General features: G+C 41.8%; 1 protein-coding gene across 6 annotated transcripts in view; it reads right to left on the bottom strand.

Moving 5' to 3' along the window:
- Positions 1–20,378, bottom strand: part of ADAMTS17 (ADAM metallopeptidase with thrombospondin type 1 motif 17) — a 185,558-nt gene that overhangs the window by 125,391 nt on the left and 39,789 nt on the right. For all 6 annotated transcript variants that reach the window (XM_083850395.1, XM_083850394.1, XM_083850398.1 and 3 more), the window contains 3 exons: positions 17,223–17,306; positions 16,495–16,652; positions 10,546–10,589 (listed from right to left, as the gene is read on the bottom strand). In XM_083850395.1, the coding sequence (XP_083706521.1) occupies positions 10,546–10,589; positions 16,495–16,652; positions 17,223–17,306 (286 nt within the window). The remainder of the gene's footprint in view (positions 1–10,545; positions 10,590–16,494; positions 16,653–17,222; positions 17,307–20,378) is intronic.

Here is a 20,378-nt window from a genome sequence, read left to right as displayed (position 1 = left end):
TGCTCTCAAAATTGCATTTAGTCTTGGCAGCTGCAAAACAAAAGAAATGTAAAAGTACAGTAGGCAACTGTCCTTCATTTCCCTCCTCTACTCTTACATATCCCGTGTGCAACTGGAATGCTTCTATTTGATTATCCAGTGGAGCAAACGCTACAATGAATGCAATCATGCCTTATTACCCTATGTGTCTGTAGCCTACTGCACAGCTATGTGCAGATGTTTTTACACAGCTTGGTTTTCTAGCTACAGGGTCTATAAAACAATAGAAACTATCCGAAATGTTTTCAAGCCAGCAAAGGATAAAGGCACTGAAAAGCAGTCAGTTGGATAAAAGCCATCTCTGTCTGACAGGAGGAGAAGAAAAACCTCAGAGGTTTTTCAATTATAAATGCACCAGCTTTCTTAAACAATATGCGGCCACAGTCTGCAGCTGAATGACCAGGCTGGAATGTGTGAACAGAGGTAAAAACAAAGACACAGGCAGTGGAACAAAGAAACACAAACCTCTGGCCTGTAGAAGGGCTGAATCATTATTTTACTGACCTCAGGAACTGGGTGCTGCCCAAAGAACCGGAGCTTCCACTGGGAAAGCCTGAGAAGAGCTAGCATTGCCTCCAGCTGAGGGGCCTTGACTGAGACTCGAGCCGTGGGTTACTTCCAGCCAGCTCTGTCCTTTAAAACGCGCCTTCACATCTGCAGGCTTCACTTCCTCTGTGCAATGGGGACAACAGCTCTGATCTCTTTACTAAGGAGCTTTTAAGTTTTTTTAATAAACAAACAAAAAACAACAACAAAAACTATGTATGTTTAATATCACAGGTGTACCAGGGAGGCACCATGAATTAACGGGTAAGGCACTGGATTGCAAGTCAGGATGTGCACAATCTGTTTGTTCCCTGCCCTTGGGTAAGAACCAACGGGCAAACACGCTCTCATGACTCCCATGTTCTCTCTGCCACCTAGTCTGAAGGGTTGTCATGGCAGAAAACCCCGTTTTCTGCTACAGAGAAGCCTGTGTTGGCATTTCTAGCACAGGTAACAACAGCAAGCGATGGGTTATTTATATGGTACTGAACAGCAGGTTTGGCACTGTAGAAAACGAATGTTATTTCTCATTCCACAGCCTTCTATTATAAAAGAGAAAGAAGAAAGTAGGATAAGCTATGAAAGCAGAAGAGATTATTTTATTTGCTTAATGTTCATTCTTGCAAGAATTCCCCAGAGGAACAAGTCCTCAGCAATGGAAGTGATAGAGCTGGGGTGTGAAGCTGGTGAAGCAGTGCAGAGAGCACGTAAAGCTTGCAGTATGCAAATCTCCATTTACATGGAAGAGGTGACAGATGACAGCAGAAATACTAGAAACCCCGAAAGACAGAAGTCGTCTGTCTCAGACCTAACATACTGAGGTTGTTCTGCTCATGTCTGCCTCAAAGACTTCTCGGCTTCACACACACAGTAGCAAGGAGCAGTTCCAGAGCTTGTCTTGACATTTGTTTGGCAGTGTGCGCTTAGCTGGACATCAGTTAGACTTCTGCCTTCGGCCTGTTTGCAAACGCAATGACTGCTTTCAGAGATAAACAGCAGAGATTTCTTTAAATCACGATTAAATGGAATTCAGTCATAAGTAAAGCTGTGGTTCTTAGGCAGTGTCCTTCAAATCATCTCTGATTTATAAAATAATTAAGGCAGAAGACTGTGTAGGAGATAAAAATAATTCACAAGTTCGAGCATAGTATATTCCCATAAACCCAAAACATAAAAACTGCCTGTTGCACAAATAGTAAGTTTTGGGTTATTTTTTACTCCATGCTAGCAGGAAAATCTACTATACTGCTTCTGAGGGACGCTGTCACGTATATTCCTTGGGAACTGTTAATTACAACAGTAATAACAAGGGTGCTTTTCCCCACAACGATTGCATGCCAAAGCCCCCAGTGTAGGAAGGGGGTAAGGGAACATCTTACAGTAATATCTGCCCTTTAAGCTACGAGACTCAAATTCCCAGGTGCTTTGTGTACATGTCTATATAATTTCACACAGACATAAATGGCCCTAGAGTGGAATGCAGTACATGTTTGTACCCGTACCAGGGAACTGCACAATGATTAGCACAGAAAGTGAGTTATGACATGGAGCTGAAATGAAAGGATAAAGTCAGAATAAATATCAACAAAGTCATAGCAAATATTTTGCCTCATGACATACTCCTTTTAATAAAGGCAACATAAAGGAGCTTAGTTACAGAGCAATTTGGCATTAGGGTAGGATTTGGAGTCCTGGATTCCTGATGGGAAAGTACCTTAACACAATTCTTGTAGCTAGTCAGTTTTCTGAAGATATCATCCATTCGAAGGGTAATCAGCATTCACCCTGCACAACAATGAGATGTGATGGCCTGAAGGATTTTTATTCATAAATATGTTGCCTGGTAAAGGAATAATAAGATTCCTTTCCACAGCATTTTGGACAGCTGTCTCGCATTTATCAAAACACATTACCATGAACCATTAATAAAACCACGGGAGAAGGGAAAGTTTTCAAGCTAAGATAAGCTGAAATGTCCTGTATCAACTTTGGGGGTGTCACAATAAGGAAGACAAAAGCTCCGGTATAAAGCCTGAGTTGAGGATTTGCGTGAGCAACAAGTAAAGCAAGCTTTAGGATTAGCAAAGATGTGTTAAGAAACAAGAGTGGGGTGGTGAGCTGATGAGAAGACTTTCACCATACTGCCTTACAGATGGCAAAGACAGTATGTATCTCAGCAAGTCAGACAGCTTAGATATCTACAAGCATTAATTACCAATAGCATTTTGATGGTGGAAGAAATGAAAGGCCAGGTACAGAGCAAGAAGTGTGTTATTCCTCCCCACTGACAGTGTTTAGTTCCAAATTACCGAGAACAAGCTAATTTCAAACATACACCACCAGTGTGAGGGCTATTGTTTTATCTTGTGGGATGGGTGCTTACCAGGCAGACAGACAGACAGATAAATAATTGGAAAATAAAGTGCTTGAAACACATTTTGGGGCTACAAAAGGAGAATGATGTATGGAGGAGAACTAATAAGGAACTGCTGGAGGTTTATGAAGAACAAAGTGTAGTAAACATAGGGAAATTCCATGACCTCAGTGGGCAAGCCGTGCGGTTAGTGTGATGGAAGACAGACCATCCGGGCCTCCCTGGGGAGAGCAGCTTCTTGGTGTCCAGCCCCAGCTGAACAAAGGAGAAGATGAAGGAACAAAATTGACCAAGAGCTTCTAAGAGCTCTGAACCACCACCAAAGAAAAACAGACCTTCGGCAAAAAGGCAAGGGAAAGGGGTTAACCACGAGAGCAACCGAGGGTCTGTGATGTCTTAGAGCTAGGGACGCACAGAAAGGGGAACAATGACAAAAAAACAGAAAATCTGTCACTAATCCTCCCTCCATTAAAGCTTTCATTTATTTTAATTACACAAGTTAATTGTTCCCCTCGCAAGACATGAAACAACAGAGAAAAGATGAAGAAAACCATTGAGATAGCCAGAAATCTGCGTGCTGTTGGCTGAATTAATTCATTTGAAGAATGACTGATCAATCATCTATTTTTTACATGTAATGGGACCACATAAGTTCCGAACTAAGCACAGCATCTAGTGTTTGGCTACTGCGTCTCTGCCAGAAAGACAGTCATTTTTCATCTAAGGAGACCAAAAATCCACCACTGCCATTAGTACATGGAACGAATAAAGACAAACCTAAACAAGACTACTGAGCTGCAAAACAAACCCAAGGGCAAATGAATTTCAAATGCTCCGTAACAATGAAAGAGAAAAGAAGTCTCTATAAAACAGTATCAGCACTTCACTCAACCAACTACGCTGCACACATTCTAAGTTTTCATATTAATCAATGAGAAAGCTGATGTATTTGACAATAAATATGTAGTCTCTTTAAAATGGCGTGCCCAGCTTTTAATACATATTTTTTTTAGAGACTGGATGGCAGGAAATAGACTGCTTATATGTGCCCTTTGTTTGTATTTTCCATTTTACTTGCCTTTCCAAAAGCAGACTGGTCAGCTTTTCTCATTTTTACCAGGTTTTGTTTTTTGGCTCTCACAGACTATTGTTTCTTTGCAACATTTTTAAAGCTTTCAGTGCTTTTGAATGCTCAAATTGAGACAGCTCAATAGAGATGACAACTGATTTTCAGAAAGTACAAAGCACCAGCCTCAGGATATGAGGCTTTCCAAAAGATGTCTGAGGTACCCTCAACCACTAACTTCTCTAGGAAAAAACTCATCCAATTTTTTTGACAGAGGCCCAAAGGAGTCCAAAGAACAGGACTGGGACCCTGACCCCACTGAAATCAGTAACAAAACTCTCACTGAGCCTGATGGAAGCGGGATTTTCCTCCAGTCTTTAGCTGTGAGCCTGTGAACAGCTGTGCACATGTGAAGCAACCTGGCTGAAACCACGTCCCTGAAACAAGCAAGAAGGAAAAACACATGCAGGACACTTAAGTGAGGAAGAGCAAGGGTTACGGCAGCAGGAATTCATGATTACTTGAGTGGCTGTGTTCATCCCAGTGCTTCTATTAAAATTTATGCAATCTTATATTACACTCTCTTGGCACAAGAATTTTTAGCGAGAATTCAGAGGAGGAGAGATTGCTAGCTGGTGAAAAGAAATTGGAAGGCCGCTGTGGGTAGGGTGGGGCATGAGAGATGGTAGTGATGAATATGCCCAATAGCACAGTTCTGCACTGTCTGGGTTGTGCAGCCGAGTATTTATTTCCTAGCAACCAGAAGGCAAGAGAAAAAGTCTTCCACTGCTGCACCATGGCTCCCTTTGGCTTCATAAAGCCGGCAGCCTGACTCTACATCGCCCTGCACAGCCACAGCTGACAGAGAAATTCGCAGCGCTGTGAGGTCCCTTTCTTTCACAAACAGCAAATCAACCGAAGGGTGTCCCTTTAAGGGACATTTTAACCTGCAGCGTTGCTCATTTTAATGCACTGAAGTGTGTTTGATTTTGGTCTGGAGGACAGTCCCAGCAAAGCTTTTGCTAAAGCCAGGCACTGCTTCTCTAATGAATTGTTTTAAGCAGCAGGTATTTCTATTTATTCTGGCATCAAATAAAAACCCGCCCTGGAATATACAGAAACATTCAACACGAACCACTATGGAAAATGTTTTTAATGTGAGAATTCCTTTTCTTTTCCACTCGCAGCAAACCAGCTAGTCTTTTCCCTTTCCTTAGGGATTAATTCTCAGCTGTGACACTGTTAGGGGACTGGAATCGATATTACACAGGGAGGAAGATTTAAATGGACAGTACATGGTGCAGGCAGGACTGGTAAGAACTGTCACTTGCTGTGGACTGGAAGCCACCTGACTGCACAGGCAAATCAGCAAGGAAAAGGTAAAAACGCATAGTCCATCATTCAGGTGTTTTACATGGAATACAGAAAGATCAAATCTACATGGAGGCGCAGACCCAATGTCATACTTGGAAAAGCCGGGCATATTTCAAAACTCTTTGCTACAATAAACCCAAGAAAAAAACAGGGTGCAACTATCAGGGGAGAGAAAACTAATTAACAGCCCCGTAAGATGCAGCTCTCTGGGGTGGCACTTTACACCCCGGTGAAAGGAGGGAAGGACTATGGTACAAACACACTGGCACCAAAGGATGTTGTCTGCACAGTCCCCAAGCAGCACAGTGGCAAAACCAAAACCAGAGCCTTGCCTTCCCCCAGTCACGTATCGGTCTGTGTTCGGAAGACTCAGGAAAAAAAAAGTCACAAATTATAGAAGGATTTATAACCTTCAGGACCCTCTTTGTAAGTTATCTTTGAGCCCTTTAATTAAAGCCAGCCAGGAGATGGGACTGTTTTTTGCAAAACATTGATTCACTTGTGGAAACAGTCTGGAAAACTGTTTCTCAGTCACCTCTGCTCTGATGCTCGGTTTTCTCCAGGCAGCTATTTCTCCAACTAAACCTGCCCATCTGCAGCATATACGCTGTATTCTGCTTTCTTTTCCCCGACATCAAGCCACAGAAAAGCACATGTGACTGCAGCAGAGGTAAAGACATTTTTAACCAGGGCAATTTAAGGATATTTAAGACACATTCTCATTTTCCATTTCCCAATTCCACACTGCCCCCACTTTTATTATTAGCTGAATACAGGGAAGCTTCAGCTTGGATCTGGGGTAACATGTACACTGAGGAATCAAGGCCAAGCTTTGCCTTGAAATATGCAGGATCATTCCTAACTAACCGTAAAGCTGCTTATTTGGCACTAGCAGTGGAAATATTGAACGAAAGGGGCATTCTCAATCTGCTTATGTCACAGAAAGGTTGGATCCTCACAACGCGCGAGGCTCCAAGCTGCAGCCTGATATTAATAGCTAGACATTAAACTCTCAATTTGGCTGGCTTAGAGGCGGCTCAATTGGAACAAAGATTTTTCTGCAGGAAACGGCAGACCTGGTTAGAGTCACATCACGAGAGATGAGTCTGAAGCAGAAGCAGACTGCAAACCTTTTGACTGCTGTGTGTCGAGGCTATGTTGCACAAAGCAAACCCTCCCTGCTCAAACGGCAGAGCCTAGCAGAGGTCCCAGCAACTGAGACGACTGAAACACAACTGCTGCAAATGCTTTGCACGCAGGCATATTTTTTTTCCTTCTCTCCCTCTCCTTTTTGAATTCATTCGTTCCTCGGGCTTGCTTACACAACCATGCGGGGCGATGAGCATTACCAAACTATTTCTTAAGCAAACGTGGTTCTGTTTCTTGACACAGCCAGTGGGGTATCACCCCACAAAGACATACCTACATATTTTCACCATTTTTGAGCTTGTTTCAGCCATTATGTAACCTTCCACACTACCTTGGCAGCAGGGCCAAGAAAATTTGAACGAAGTCCCCAGAGCAACTGGTTTCAGTGAGGGGCCCCTGCCAGAATACAAATACAAACCTCCTGCTGCTGTTTTCTCTCTGTGTCTGCATGGCAGGCAAAGATTCCAGACAGGTTTTTCAATATGGATCTTTTTGAGCACAAATGAACACCTCTTATAAACCATTTAAACTTCATAATCCCACTTCCGAACAACAGCTAAGCCTCAGTATTTCCACCAAAGAAAGTTTTGCTTGCATATTTCTCATACTGTAAAGAAAATCAAGGAAATGTCACCAAAAAAATAACAACTTTTCTCACAATGCTCTAAATCCCCTAATTTTAGTGCACATAATCTAATGGAGTCAGTATATGCTCTTAAACATGACTAAGCAACATTAGATTCTGGACTTATATTTGCATCATATGCTTAAGGACATTGCACTGCTCTGTATGTGAATTACTTAAGCCATACAATCTCCTGTAGCTTTGCACTCAAAATCCCCATTTCATAGAGGTAGACAGAAGTATTCCAAACATAAGTGACTTGCCAAATGTCACACAATGATCCAGTGCCAAAGCTGGGAATAGGAATCAGGAGTCTAGAGTCCAGATTCTGTGCCTTATATAGAGCAGCAGCCTCAGTTTCCTAGTTTAGGAGATTGCCTGCTCACCAAGAAGATGATTCTTCCTTTACAGCATGGCAGTGTACCACACTGCAATGGCCAACTTCATCCATGAGAGGGTATAAAAACACATACGCATCTGGTGAGATCAGTTCTTCATATATAAAAGTGAACCGTAAGGCAAGAATCAAAGCAAGTTGCTGTTCTAGAGAACTCTCGGTAGCGCTACAGCCTCAGCATCACCTTCAAGACCCAAATGCAGTGTCACTCTTTGGACTCGCTTCTTGCTGTCACAGATACTCTTGCTGATTTGGAGGGGACTGTCTACAGGAGCTGGAGTGAGGAACAGGAACCTGGCAACAACAGAGATAGCTGAAGCATCAACATAATTCTTCAAAAGCCAGTATGCCATACCAATGGGTATCAGCCTCCTTTGATCACTGCATTTGTACAAAACTCAAGTACATGCCACGCTACGTTGCCACTAACATAATTTATCTATATATACAGGGCACAGAACAGTGGATATTAAAACCTATTTCTCTGTGACTGACAACTATTTTCCCTGTTTTGACCAAGGAGGAAAACTGGAAAATCTTTCACGCAGTTAAAATTCATTATTACCAACAGTAGCCCCTTTCTCAAACTGATGGCAAGCCACAGAATATATTCCTTAATTTATTCTTCCTCTGCTGTGACACATCCAAACACCACAAGGCTAAATTCCCTTCTGGTCTAACATCTGTAATGTGAAAAAATTACATATGGGCTAACTTTCAGCAGTATATATCACCAATACTTTTGGCACAGAAAGGGAAATGAAGCTAATACTGTGCAGTACCCATCCACAAAAAGCAGAGACCATGATCTCTAAGCAAATGACAAATATGATAAGATTCAGGGTATCAGACACATTGCCTTCAATTATCAGACACTGTCTTTTGGGTTTAGGACTCATGTAAGGACTCTGACATGAAATATGATTTGCTTTATGGCGGTGAATCCCTCGAAATCCAGCGTTCTGCAATTTCATTTTGCACCTCCGCATTACTCCTTAGCGAGCCGATGACCAGAAGAATTGGTTATCTTCTTTCAGGCTCTACGTTCAGCCACTAAGCCTAAGCACCATTTCTCGAGGTAGGGACAGATGAAGTATCAGTGCGCGGTGTAACCTGGCTGGACTTCATCCAGACTACAGCTCCTCCAGAGTAACTCCTGGTTTTCAGGTTTTGAAGAAAGCTTTCAAAATATGCTCCCAATACACGCAACACAGAGATAATGGCCTAACTTTGTAGATGATCTGACACAACTGCAGTAACTCAACAGTTTGGACACAGGCAACAATGCTTGAAAACTGATGTTATCAAAATATGTACTTATTTCAACAGGATTTAAGAAAAGTAAGATGGTATCATATGATGGAGCGTTTCCTTGTACTCAGGGATATGGCACACTGCCTCTGGGTTCAAACAGAAACAGTGGGGCATAAAAAATGTGCAAGTGAAGATGCTAGTGTACACAGTGAAACTGTCAGGGGAGAAGGAAAGAAAAGTAGGCTCAAGAGAGCAAAGAGGCCAGACTGGTTTTCTCCCAGGAACATTCAGCTTCTCAATATCTTAGAAAAACTATGCTGGAAATAGTAAGAAACGAGTTTAATCTTTATCACTCTGATCTTCCAGTTTCACCATGGGAGCCCACAGTCTGCAGCAAGTCACAGCACAGAAAGTATTCGGGTATTTTAAGAACAGAAAATAAGTCATAAAAACATTTCCTTAGTCATGCTGTCTATCATAATATCATTCCCTGCATAGAGATCTTCCACTATATTGTCTTTAAAAATGGGAAAAGCTCTGACCTTAGTCGGCACGTGTCTTCCGTCAGCTTCTCTTCTTTTTCTTTACTTCTTTATTGTATCTTACCACAGTCACCTCCACATGCAGGTACATAGGATAAAAACCTTGCTCAGTGGAAGTGTGCTTTCCACTGGATAAAGAGTAAATGTATTGTGAGGGATTCCCTCTGGTAAACTTGGACATAAAGGTCAGGCCTTGATCGTGTTTGAAAAAAAAATGTATTCATTTTTCAGCTCTGTATTTCCTTCTTTCACCTGATCAGTCTCCACAACACAGAGAGGGAAGGATCCACAATCTGAGATAAGACTTCTATAGGTAGCCTCAGAGCTTCTGCTGAAGACTTTCCCCCACGCTCCTTATCACCCACTACTGTCAGCACAGCAAGCCCTAGTCTCCAAGTGTCTCCGCAAGCACTGAAGTTAAGATCAGCTGAAATTCAGTACCCACTCCAAGTATACACAGAATGTAGGATAAGGGGCACCTTGACCTTGAGACAAGTCTAAAAAAAATCATACAATCATCACAGAGAGGATGTTGAGTTATGCCTCCAAACACTGCTGCTACTGTGATGACTAAATAAAAACCACCAGAACAGATACAGTGAAGGTTACTGCTACCTAAGTAAAATAAATAAATAAACAAAGAAAGAAAGAAAGAGAGTAGGATGTAAGGACCCTGTGTATTCAGAGGTTGGGTAAGATTAAAGGCAGTTCGGAAGTTGGAGGCGGAAAAGAAGATTTAACTTGGCATTCCCACAATGAGGTATTCTTCTCTGAGTGCCAGTTTGAACTGGGAGTGTTACACAGATTCGTACAACTGCAATACATTCGTTAGTTAGCAAATCGTTTTAGGTGAGGAAGCACTGAAAGGTACATCACACAGACAAACCAAAAGACAATTTCTTAATCTCCAATTATCTAAATTCTACATCTGTTCCAAAGAAGTTGAATCACTTAAGATTACTTCCTGAACTCAGAGACCTCCAGTGCTTAGGAGGGGTTAGAACTTAATGGATTATTTATAGTTCGTACCCTGCTCAACTAATCCATATTTGCATCACAGAGGTATTCAGAATAGCAAAAGCAGCATTACAGTAAAACAAAGAATGAAAGATTGCCCAGAAAGCTCCTCTCAGCACAGAGGTGGCTATCAAAATACTCTCCCCTACTTCTTTGACTTACCCACAGTGTCACAAGGCTCGTCTTTGTGTACGCAGAAATCTGTCCTAGAAAGCAAAACAGAACAGAAGTCAAATGCATCCTGTGCCTCCAGACTTCAGGCTAGGAAAAAGCAGTGGTGCATGACTCACATATCATGGGTGTTGAGGGATTTTTTTTTTTTATTTATTTAACTGCTGTGGAGTCTACATGATGACAACACAGATAGCGATGTTGATTGCTACTGCAAGATTACAAGCAATTATATGAATCAGCTCTGTATATTACTGTCCAATTTAATACTTCGGATTTTGCATGCAGAAGAGTACTGCCACGTCATGTAAGAGAACTGTCCCACTCTAGGACGTCAGACTTCATCAGCACCTGGATTAAAAATGAACCTCTTATTTTGAGAGGAGAATTGTAACAGAAAGGAACACAAACCCTGTGATGCAATAGCACCAGCAAAAGTGGGAGAAAGGGATATGTGGGGACACTGCCTGGAGACACACAACTGATCATGTATACTCAGAAATTCTCAGTTCTTCAGGTTTTTTCTCCTTCCACTGGAATAGGAAAGGAAAAAAAAAAGAAGCAGAACTAAACAGAGAGACAGATGTTTGCACAAAAACAAATATGAGAATTTCAGAATTTGCCAGGTAACAGCTAGGTGAGTTGGCTTCAGCTAAACATACAGTCAAGTTTGCCATTTTATGATTCAAAGCCAACACACACAGGTTTAATAGACTTCATTTGGTCTCTGTTATCCCTCCACATCTCATCCAGTCTCCCTAGATTTCATCAAGGCAGGAAAAGATACTACGTATGCCACTGGCATCCACAGATCCTGCCAGGGATCCATGGAGCTGTGCTAAACAGAAACAGGAAGAAAAGCCTTGAAAGCTCACCGTCCAAGTAATACCACTGCACGTGAGAAGATTTTGTAAACGACTTTCCTCATGAGAGAGAAGTGTGAGAAGTATTTTTTAACTAAATTAATAGTTTGAATATATTTCAATAAGCACTTAGGCCTAAGCATTTTGGAACTATCTTCAGTCCTACTTTGCAGCACCACCTGCTATGAAGAAGAGATGGAAAAAAGCATCGTGTGGCTAAAGGGAAGCCGAGAAACCATAATCTCTGTCGTGGCTTTCCTCACCCTGATGAGAGGCTAACGAGAGAATTACATTAGTACATTTAGAGTGTGTTGTTTGAAATGCCCGAGTCTCGGGTGGAATTTTAAGAGTTTGGCAGGAGGAAGAATGGAGAAAGATCAAAAATACTTCTGTTCTGAAGAAAAAAAATAATGAAAGTAGGATTTGTAAGAAAAGGGATTTAAGGTCAAGGTCCGTGGCTAACAAATGCAAACCCGTCACACCAAACTCTTTGGAAATCACAAATCAGGTGGCCAAGGACTTGGAAGGAGGGAAACAAAACTTATCACAAGCTCTTGCTAAGCAGATACTGAAATCTCACCATGCTTCAATGCAGAAAAAACATAACAAGCAAAGTGTTAAAAATCAGTTAGGAACAAAACAAAAATGGAAGCTACGACCACACACCAGCCCCAGCTTTCATTTTTCACCACAGCCTTACTGTGTCTCGACACCTTGGCATTCCAGCCTTTCCAAAGAAGACTAATGACAGTCTCCTGACAGAGCTGGCACAAGCACGCCTGCTTGAATTCCCAGAGCCAACTTGACAGAGGTTTATTTAAGGACTTATTACGTTATATAAACTGGTAAATCAAACAGATGCTTTTCTTGTGACAACAGATAGCTCAACTATTAGTAGATGGCAAAAGGCCATTGCTAGAAAAGCATCTCTCCTCAGGGGCTGGCCAGCTCTGCAAATAAAGCACAGCAAGTTTTGCTCCTTGCGCTCTGTGTTGCACACTGAAAGGCGTCTGGCACTTTCAGGTAGCTCCCTACAGAAATTACCCACCATGCCATAAAACAAAGGGTTTAAGCAATCCAGCACAACTTGCAGACTCTCCTACAGAGGTGGAACAATCCTTGTCTGTAAAGAGTGCTGTGATGCTGTCTGGTCAGGGTAGGACTTGAGACAGGTCAGCAGTCAGAGCTGAACACAGCTGCCCGATTCACTGCATGTGGGGTTGCAAATATGAAACTTCCCCAGCCCATCCTTTAAGAGTGTCACAAACACAAGTGCAAGAGACACCATGTTTCTATTCAAAGACCTTGTATCAAAACGCTAGGCTTTAAATCATCCGGACCTATTGTATAAGTTTTAACCCAAAACTCTGTGGCCAAACAGAAAAGCATGTCACAAATGAACTCAGCGGGTCTCCTGCCTCTTCCAAAGGCAAGCTGCCTAAACAAAAACCTATACACTGAAACTCCTACAGTCCTTTCCTGGAAAATCACAAGGGGGACCAAAGACCTCAAAGGCATTAAGGCAGATCTGTCTCACCTGTGGGTAAGTCACAGCAGTGAGGTAAGATGGCCCCATCATGGTACGGAAACGGATCTGCTTTTAAAAAGGTTTCAATCACAGGTCTCTCTGGAGCATTTTTGAGCCTTATTGCATCTACGTTTTTGAAATAAGAGCCTGACATGAATAATGCCATAATGATACTTTATAAGGATATAAGAAAGATACCTTCATATTCACTGCATGTGCAGAGTATCTCTTATCACAGAGACTACAGCTTTGTTAGCGGGATGCTTTATAGAGATATGTTGGAATAAAACTCTTACTTCGGGAGCTGCAATTCAAATCCAAGGCCAGATCTGACCTTATCACACCAAGGTTTGGATAATGTATTGAAATCTCACACTATAGCAGTGAAGCAAATTTCCTCTTCACTTTTAGTCACTTGCTGAATCAAGCAGCACATGTGTTGTGATCTTTTAGAGATCTGCGAAATTCTCAGTCATTATCACTTGTTGTATCGTGGACTGTTTTCATTAGCAGAATTAAACAATTCTTCTGAAAAAAATGACAATAAGTCGGTTGTTTTGTTCAATAAAAAGAGCCAGAAAAGAAGAGCTCAGAACTCCTCCTAAAGTCACTCTTCCATCTGGCTCACACGAACTGGAAAAAAATACCTAACTGTGCTAAGCTGAATTCTGCAATTCAAGTCCTTCCTGTAAGAAAGGAGGACAGTTGTTCAACTGTGCAACATGAACAAGAAATATTCTGTTCAGTGGCTACTTACTAGCATCCTTCAAATGACATCTTTTGACCAGTTTAACCCCGCAGGGTCACACAGCTAAAGGACAGAGGAAACTGGTACAGGTATAAACTTGCCAAAGAAAGCTTGGTCCATACATATATACATTTAGTAGCTCTATGAGCCCAGCTTCCTGAACGCATATGGAATTGCTTCACTTGCCCACTTAATGGGAAGGTGGAGGGCTGGATAAAAGTCTAAGATACAGACTCTGCAGAAGGAAGCTATTCTGGTCAGCTGCTCATCAAAATATGAAATATATTACCTGTAGGTGCCGAAGATCTGAATTTCTGTAAGTTCAAAAGCAGAATTTGGACATGGAAAGTGTGAAGATTATAGAGACTGCTGCACTATACTCAAACCTTCAGGACTGTAAGAGATTTTTTACCTACTACCTCCTTAATTTACTGAACTGGGCAGTGGTACATCTAATTTCGCAGATAAAGTATACTTCTTACCTGGAAGTCAATTAGGTAGAGATACTATCAATATCCCACAGGAGGGATGTACCTGCCACCTAGGTCATCTACGTTTACATCCAAATGAGTATATGGGGAATACCATTTTCAGGTGAAGTTCCAAAAGACAAGTGTGCCTTGTTATTTCAAATGAACACAACCAGACTGGAACCAGAGGGATTTCTTTAGAGGTTGACCCCAAATAATCTTCTCCTACTGCTAAAGTAGCTGCTGAAAAATTCAGCTTCTGCTTTTTCTGGCGCTATTGCTTGTACTGGACATGTTGTTGCTCCCATATCCTCTGCTGCTGGTCCTTCTGTACAGTCCTGGGGAGGGTGGTCAAGGGATGGACAGAAACACACACACACACACACACTTCCAAAGCCAGGAGTAGAAACCCTTATTTCCCTGACAAAGGAATCAGGCTGCTGGGCCAGAAGTCTTCCAAGCAACATGGCATCCTCTATGCAGCAGAGGCAGGATGGCTTACGACAACACGACGCAGCAATAAGGAAGGATACAAGTAAACACTGTTGGCCCATGAAACAGAAAAAATGCTGCTCTTACACAGCTGCAGGATCCCTGGCCTGAACTTACTCACAAAATGTGAACCTAGTTTCTAACCCAATTGAACCTATATTTCTCCAGCTATTTTGATCACAAAAGCCTGTAAATTTACTGAGCCCAGTGAACATCTCTACAATTCTTCCTCAAATGCCTGAGTCCAACTCATTTAGCCTGACATTACGCATTCAATTTTATAAGCTGCAGAGAGAATGCACAGATGAAATGCACTGCTCATTCCCTCCACCCTGTGCTTAGAGCACATCAGAAAAGATTCTGTCCGCCTCACTTGTCATGCAGGACAACTGGATGTCCAGATGAGTTTAACAAAAATGTTGGTTATTTATTTAGGCCCTGATCCAATAAAGCACATGCTCAACTATAACCAGGATGTTCAGCCCATTGACTTCAAAGGAATTATTCACCCTGTCTAAAATGTTAAGTATCTGCTTAAGTGCTTGGTTGGACTACACTGAATACAGGAGAGAAAGAAGGATTTGGGGGAACTGCACATATGTTTGTGAAGGTGCACTCTTAGGAACTTTGCTGGCTCCACGCCCTGCTCACCAGCTATTTTACTGAACACTCACCAAAATCCCATGGAGAATTCGCAATGTGGTGGTTAACACAAGAGACAATTGCAATCAGAATCGCAGTTTAAGCAAAAACATGCATTTCTAGTTGCATTGTTGGCAAGGAAAAAAGGCAACAGAGGTGAATAATATTAAGCTGCAATACCGACATTTCCTGTCTCTAACTAGGAAAGACAGGGGTAGGAAGCAGTGTCTTTGTAGCACACACAGCATCCATCTTACACTGTATTTTTGTGCTCACTTTAATTATTCAGTGATCATTTCTGTAACAACGCATTCTTAGTGTAAACCTTGAAGTATGCAATCAACTTAGAAGACCACCGATTTGATACCCAAAATTTACAGTGACTGTGAGGAACACAGGACTTGAATTGTATTCTGAGGTTGAGCTGAGGTAGCGAAGTTGCAGGAAAAAAGACTGCAGGTTAACATGGAAAACATTCCTTTCATTTACTGTATCTGGGCCATACCCTGACGTGTTTGATATATCAATAGGCAGGGCTGCAGGGTGTGAGGAAATTTGCTGTAATATTCACACGCAGATTATTTCACGTCTGAAATAAATGCAGTAGGTTTCAAACATACAAATTTAGAACTACTGATTTGAGCTATGATAGAGCAGGGATGTTGAAGTGGTTATCTCCTGAGGCAAAGAGCAAGAAAATTAATTTAGTTTCTGGTATTCATCTCTCACTTTCTTAAGAGAGAACTCCCTCACCACCTCCCTCCTACTGACACCCTGTATGCTCCACAGGTGCCAACTATCTCTCCTCTCAGACTGTTCAATATGCGTATCTACCTAATTACGCTCAGAGCACTTGTTACCCGTGTTCTCAACTTGGCAGCTTCTTTCTTCTAGGATGAAGGTCTTGTCCTCCAAAACTTCACCCATTTCTCTTCTACTTACACCAGCTGGTCCGAGAAAAAAGTATCTTGCCTGTATCCCGACTATGACACGCTATGGTGACTGACAATGCTTTTGCACAACATCACTAAACATACACAAAAACAAGACAAATATGAGCCTTCCAAACAGCACACAGGTAGCAAATGCATCATCATTAATGGATCTTTTTCTTCTATTACTGCTGGACCAGATAACCTCATAACTGACTATGGCCAGTACTGGTTAAGTAAACTGATAAAGCTGACCTCACTATACCTGGTTACAAAAACAGCAGCATCCACAGGAGGAGTGTCATCTCTCGCACCAGGAACCTGGTTGTTACCAAGGTACTTTGCTCCACCATATTCTTCATTTTGCCAGTGACAAAAGCTCTCCAGAGACCTCTCTCCATGATGCCCGATAGACAACTTTGCCTTTTGGATAGAAAGGGACACAAAATAAGAAATATCAGTCACAGCGTTTACACAACACGTCGCATCTCTGATAAAAAACAGAGGATCCAAGATACAGCTATGAGAGAAAGAAAAGCGCAAAACCAGCTTCATCTGAGTGGGCGAAGCAGGGACTTCGGAACCCACACTGACCTCTGCCATTTGATCTACAGAACAAAAACCATCAGCTGGCAGCAGTCACAAGCTTCCAAAGTCTCCTAAATCTGGAAGTTGTATTTTTGATACCAAAGCCATATAATTTTTATTTTTTTCTAACAGTTAATTCCCTAGCCTGGTTCACAACTATAAGCAGACAGAGATTTACCAGAAAGGCTAAATAAAAGGACTGTGGTTCCTTTCACTCCTGTGGCCTCTTGTACTTCTTACCCGTAACACTATCCGGTGTAGTGTGGCAGGCAGGCACCAGTTATTTTGTGATCCTATGGCCAGACAACCCACACTTCCCACCCACACAGCACAGGGATGCTGTTCTGCCTGTGAGAATACAGTGGCACCATTACAGCAGAAGGGCAAAAATGAGTTAGAACTTACAGGTCGATTGCGAAGCAGGACCAGTTTTGTCACTCGAATGCTGACTTTAATTCCAAGACTTTGATGTTGAAACATGTTGTACACCTGTTAAAATGCAAAGAAAACATCCACAGTACATCAGTAACAATGCCAGGACACACTAAGGTTGAAGGAACTAATTGTGACTAAAGTTAGACATTTCTCCTTCAGAAAACAGACCCAAACCAAAACCAAATGGGCTGTGCTACTCTGGTCAAAATAAACAACCTTACAAGCTATTGTATTCCCACTCTAACAGTTCCATATACTACAGCGTAGCTAAGACACTTACAAAAATACATTTGCTCCTACTATATAGCATTTGGCTTCACCAACTGACCAATTTGAGTAAGCATTCCAGCATTTGGGGACAGAAACAATAAAAAACAGACAAAACCATAATCTAGCTGCAGAAAGAAAAATACTTTTAAGCGGAATATATGAGAGAAAGGGTTGCTGAGCAATGAAGGAAAGGAGAGCAATATTCCAAAGGAACTCCAAAGCCTTAGGAACACGGACATACATTACGAAGCATCCAACTAATATGGATCTTCAGCATTTAAATATCAGAGATATCTGAATGCAAGATGAAATAATGGTGTGTTTTAGACTTCAGGAAATAGAATGGAAAAGCAATTTCCCTCTGTTATTTTCATATCTTATATAAGAGAATAGTAATAAGGCAGCACATAATGACACAAGCCTCAGGAAATACAAAAATAGCACCGGAAACTACCTTACTAGTTTCTCCAGATTTTGCATTCCAGCTCAGATACTTCACGTCATTCTTATAGATTAGAATATAAGATCTTAATTGATGCCAGAATTTTACTCCACCATTTCTCTGTGTACAAATGGTTTAACTAGAATGTATAAAGAAAAAGGTGAAGCAGGGGTTCATTTTGAAAGGGTTTAAAATGCCCCATAATAACTTTTGGATGAATACCGCATTCCCTGTTCAGTCAAAACAACAACAGACAAAACAAGACCACTGAAGAGAGACTCTTGACTCGTGGCTGCAGGACTTGGTCTCAAGTAAGCTATATTCCTTATCCATGTCTCACTTGGCTAGAAATATCACACAGGCTCAGCTAACTTCCTACAAGAAACTCAAGACATGAACATATTTCGGATATTGTTTTCAACACTTGGTATTTTTCCTATTTGTGCAAATACTCAGGAATGTGCTCAGCGTAAGAGCTTTCTTAAGCACGCTAGTGTTTGGGGTTGGATTTAATCATACATTTAAACGTTTCCTATAATTTAGGCACAGACTGCAAGACAGACACTGCTCAGTATTTGACCCACTGACCTTCAGTATGAGCACAATGAGCCGTTTATCTGCCCTGCGGTTGGCATACAAATGCACACAAGTGCTGGTACTATTTACTTACCTCGGGGGTATGTTGGTAGAGCAGCTAAGGCCTCTCACTACAGCCAGGGAGGGGGCTGGGTAGGGGGTGTAAACTCAAAACTTGCAGACAAGGGCTCTGACAGTTCACCTATTTGTAAACGGAGACCTGGACGTTCAGCTGAAAGGGTCAATGGAGCATCACGCTGATCAAGTCAGTCTCTCATGCACCACTGGAGAGGCTAACGAATATTTGCCATGATCCTGTGAAGGATGCCTTTGATTTGCCTAGCCCAGTGCTAGCGTCCTGTAAAGCTTCTACTCATAAAATGGCGGTATAGCAAGTAAGTTCTTATCACTAGGCCTAATGTATGATCTTTCCATCTGAGCAGAAAAGCTGCCTGTCTCTAGGTGTTGCAACAACAGATCCAAACACCACTGACTTCAAAAGGCAGTTTTCAGTGACAAAATCTGCAGAACGCAAACCAGTTACTGAAGAGTTTAGCTTATCGTTTTCAAAGCTGTCAGACCCTCTTCTTTTCTCTTCTCTTGTGCTTCCTCCATCCAAAGGATAATTTGATTCTGTATGTATCTGCATCCATCAGCAATCTGAGAAGTGCTGGACCTTGTAGGCAGTAGCAACAATTGGATACTAAGCCAAAAAGACATGCTGTATGCAAAAAAGGCTTTACTTCACATGTTTATTCAACCTTTGTTTGCTTTCTTTCTTAAATGGAGCCCAAAGAAACCCTGGGCTTGTGGTGATTCCTGCTGTCTAGTAAGAACAATAACCTCTTTCCCTCAACTAAGTAAGCTTGGCTGGTGCAAGTGGCTGTTCTACTTCAGTGCAACTAAAGCGTTCAAACACAATGCCACCTAGAGAAGAGACAGACCCCCTCTTATCAGCGATCTCTCAGCTAGTTCTGCTTCTGCCCCCTACTCCAAATGCCTCAGAGGCTGAACCAGACCTTTCAGTCCATGAGCTCTGGATTAAAAGGGAGACAAGACATTTGTTTCTGTTCTGTCAGACTGGCTCCTATGCACTCATAACCAGCACTTTAATGTGTGTACAGATAAACATACTGTAAATTGCCTAACACCACAGCACTGGGCTAACGAACTGATTATGGCAGACTGCTCAGTATCACTGGGGAACAAATTCCAGTGTATTAGAAAGAAGAGTTTTTCCCGATGCTTTAGGACAGACAGCTGAATTTTGAAGATGTGGTGCAATCAAAAGTGGCAGTGCATATTCTGGCCATGCCTATCAGTTAACTAGATGGACCAATCTTTAAGTAGATGACGTATTCCTAGCAAAAGGCAAGAAAGTGCAATAGCTAACAATACCTACAGGTTGGGGTAAATCATTTCTTACTGAAGTTTCAAGAATTTTTCCTCTGAGACGGACAAACTGTTGCCAGAAAACAGTAATCCAATATTTTTTGTTGTATTTTTCTCACAACTCTGCACTGTTTCTCAGGATTTAAAGTGTGACCATAAGCTCAGGTGAAGAAGACTGCAGCACTCTGATTTAAGATGGTCCTGCACCAGAACTGCAGAACAATGTCAAAATACACCGTTTACAATTTCCAATCTTCTTTCATGAACCAAGCAGGAGAGGACACTCCAGCTTCATCTGCCCTCACTGATTCCTCTATTTCTTCTTAGCAACCCCCCCTGTAAAATTTTATACAGAAAGTTCTACAAAGATTCAGCGAGGACCTGTACAGCTCCACCTGCAAAAAAAACCTGTCATTCAAAATGGTCTAAATTCTACAGGTAAATTA

This window comes from Anser anser (genome assembly GCF_964211835.1).
Source record: "Anser anser genome assembly, chromosome: 10".
Taxonomy (NCBI): Eukaryota; Metazoa; Chordata; class Aves; order Anseriformes; family Anatidae; genus Anser; species Anser anser.
This window is presented reverse-complemented; position numbering and strand designations above follow the sequence as displayed.